The following is a 2,500-nucleotide window of genomic DNA, read 5'->3' as shown; positions in this document are numbered from 1 at the left end:
TCAGTATCCGGTTTTAAGCTTTATTATTTTGACGCGGAGTCATTTAAATGTTTGTTATAAGTAAAAAATATCACACAAATCCAAATGCGTAAATGAATGTGATTAAACCGCATGGACCGTCTAAAGTATTATGCGGGAGGGATCCCTGGTATAGTATTACTAGTATAATAAATAAGATTTCCTTGGTTTTGCATTTTCATGTGTTTCACTTTTTTACATTAGGTTTTACGGTCTGACAAAATTTGGTTCGGTCCGGTGTGTTCATTGATTACACAGGACCGAATGTCCTGTGTGGTCCAAAAAACTTTCGCATAGACTGTTAATTGGGATCACATATCTTGATTATTTCAGGATTCAATCTTAATTAAATCTCCATTTAAACTAGTTAAAGTTAGGAATTTGTATTTAACTTATTTTTACACTTTACTAGTCACATATCTCAATTATTTTGAGATCAGGCTAAATTGGGGAAATTCTTAAATTAGTAGAAATTATTTTAATTATATTTTTAAATATAGGCTACAAGTCACATATTCTGATTATTTCAGAATCTGACTTTGTTGTACTTAGGGGTGGTTAAGAAGCCTGGATTAATTATGATCAATTATTATGCCATATAATGTAATTAGAATTATTTAATGCAGACTCAATAAATTCATGAACTGAAATTAAATGTTTTGTTCTTCTATCATATCTCGGTAAATGAATTAATACTGAAAGGGCCTAAATCCTGACTGTCGCATTCAATATTGCAATGGTGTCAAAAGTGAGATGGTTATAGATAGCTATCTCGTTACAATTATATTGTTGTCAGAAGTGAGATGGTTATAGATAGCTATCTTGTTACAATTATATTGTTGTCAGAAGTGAGATGGTTATAGATAGCTATCTCGTTACAATTATATTGGTGTCAGAAGTGAGATAGTTCAGACAGCGATCTCGTTACAATATGTTTCATATAATTTTTTTCCTTTACAGCACATACTTGGATTATGCAGGCACTGCGTATTATGGAATGGGCACAGGTCCAATCCATTATACCTTTGTGCACTGTACAGGGAAGGAAGCATCAGTGTCGCAGTGTTATACTTCAACGTCCTCCTATTGCAGTCATAGTGAAGATTTGGGTATCAGATGTGGTGAAGGTAATACTAAATTGTACTACATGCATTCTTTGTTATTGGAATTTTAAGGTTTTATGTTGGAGGTACACCGTTAAATTTAATTATCTTGCATGAAAAAAAATCAAGACCTATATTAGCAACTTTTTCCCCCCAGAATTTATTATTTATTTTTCAGTAAAGAAAAGATGTGGAATGGATTAAAAACTAGATTACATCCTAATTCTTTTCAAACTAATTGCTCTTTCTATCTTGGTGTGTCTCTTCAAACGTCACATTTTAAGTTAATAATGTATACAAATGTAGTATCCTTTAACCATAGTAGGTTTTCACCCGTAAAAATAGCTATAATAATGATTTATTTGGCAATTAGAAGCATTCACCATTCTCTGCAGACTGTTCAGTGTTTCGTACAAACCGTTCACTGTTTCATGCAAAAATCATTTTGACCATTCCTTGCAATTGGTGTAGTAATATATCTTTCAGAGTCTGTACAATAAGGTGAATGAAAAATGTGCAGCAACTTTCTCTCTCCATTGAAAAGCTGAGAATTTTTTTTTACATGAAGGAGATATTTCCCCTCAATCACCTCTTATGGTCATCTTTAAATATGTATAATTTTCTAAGACAATAGAATAGGTTCAGTATTTTGATTTTTCTCCACCAAATGGATAAACTGAACCTATTTTCCACTATGAGTGGGGCAGAATATCAGGCCATGAGAAGGTACCAATAATTAAATCCCAAGGATATACAGTCAACTCTCGATAAACCGCCACCTTTTGTTCTTATGAAATTATGGCATTATAACGAATTTGGCGATGAATTGAATTACTGCCATCTTGAAGAGATAGAGTTACCGTTCTTTTATATGTAAGAGTTATCTTTCCTCTATTTACAATACTTATGTAAGTGAGCGATCCTTTGCTGCTAAGATGTCGCCCACCGTCCTTCTTTTTATATAGCCTTTTCCCATAAAACAGAAAAATGATTTGCAATATCCTGATGGATACATTTATTCAATACAACAATTACTGGGATCCTTCTGTCCAGGTGTACGCCGGAGATTGATAATGACCAATTTACTGCTTCACTGACCACGTGCACCCATGGCGGTTTATCGAGATAATTAACACGTTGAAATAGACTTTTGTAATGAAAACACTGTGGCAAATGGCGATAGCGAATTTGGCGTTTTAACGAGAGTTTTAAGTAACAGGAAAAATGTTCCTAGAAAAATGCGGCCTTATAACGAAAATGGCGATGAATTGAGTGGCGATAATTCTCGAGTTACCTGTAGATATAATACTAATATTTATGACTATATGACAATAACTGTTCCTTATGCATTGTTCCTTGGTAGTTGATCAAACATGTTG

The 2,500-nt window shown here is 33.4% G+C and overlaps 1 protein-coding gene across 4 annotated transcripts in view; it reads left to right on the top strand.

The window, feature by feature from the left end:
• Positions 1 to 2,500, top strand: part of LOC125645464 (uncharacterized) — a 202,610-nt gene that overhangs the window by 43,587 nt on the left and 156,523 nt on the right. For all 4 annotated transcript variants that reach the window (XR_008795896.1, XR_008795897.1, XM_048871004.2 and 1 more), the window contains one exon: positions 979 to 1,145. Coding sequence is in view for 2 of the 4 variants with exons in the window: in XM_048871004.2 (XP_048726961.2) it covers positions 979 to 1,145 (167 nt within the window). In the remaining 2 variants the exon portion in view is untranslated. The remainder of the gene's footprint in view (positions 1 to 978; positions 1,146 to 2,500) is intronic.

The sequence above is a fragment of the Ostrea edulis genome, chromosome 6, assembly GCF_947568905.1.
Source record: "Ostrea edulis chromosome 6, xbOstEdul1.1, whole genome shotgun sequence".
NCBI classification, from domain to species: domain Eukaryota; kingdom Metazoa; phylum Mollusca; class Bivalvia; order Ostreida; family Ostreidae; genus Ostrea; species Ostrea edulis.
This window is presented reverse-complemented; position numbering and strand designations above follow the sequence as displayed.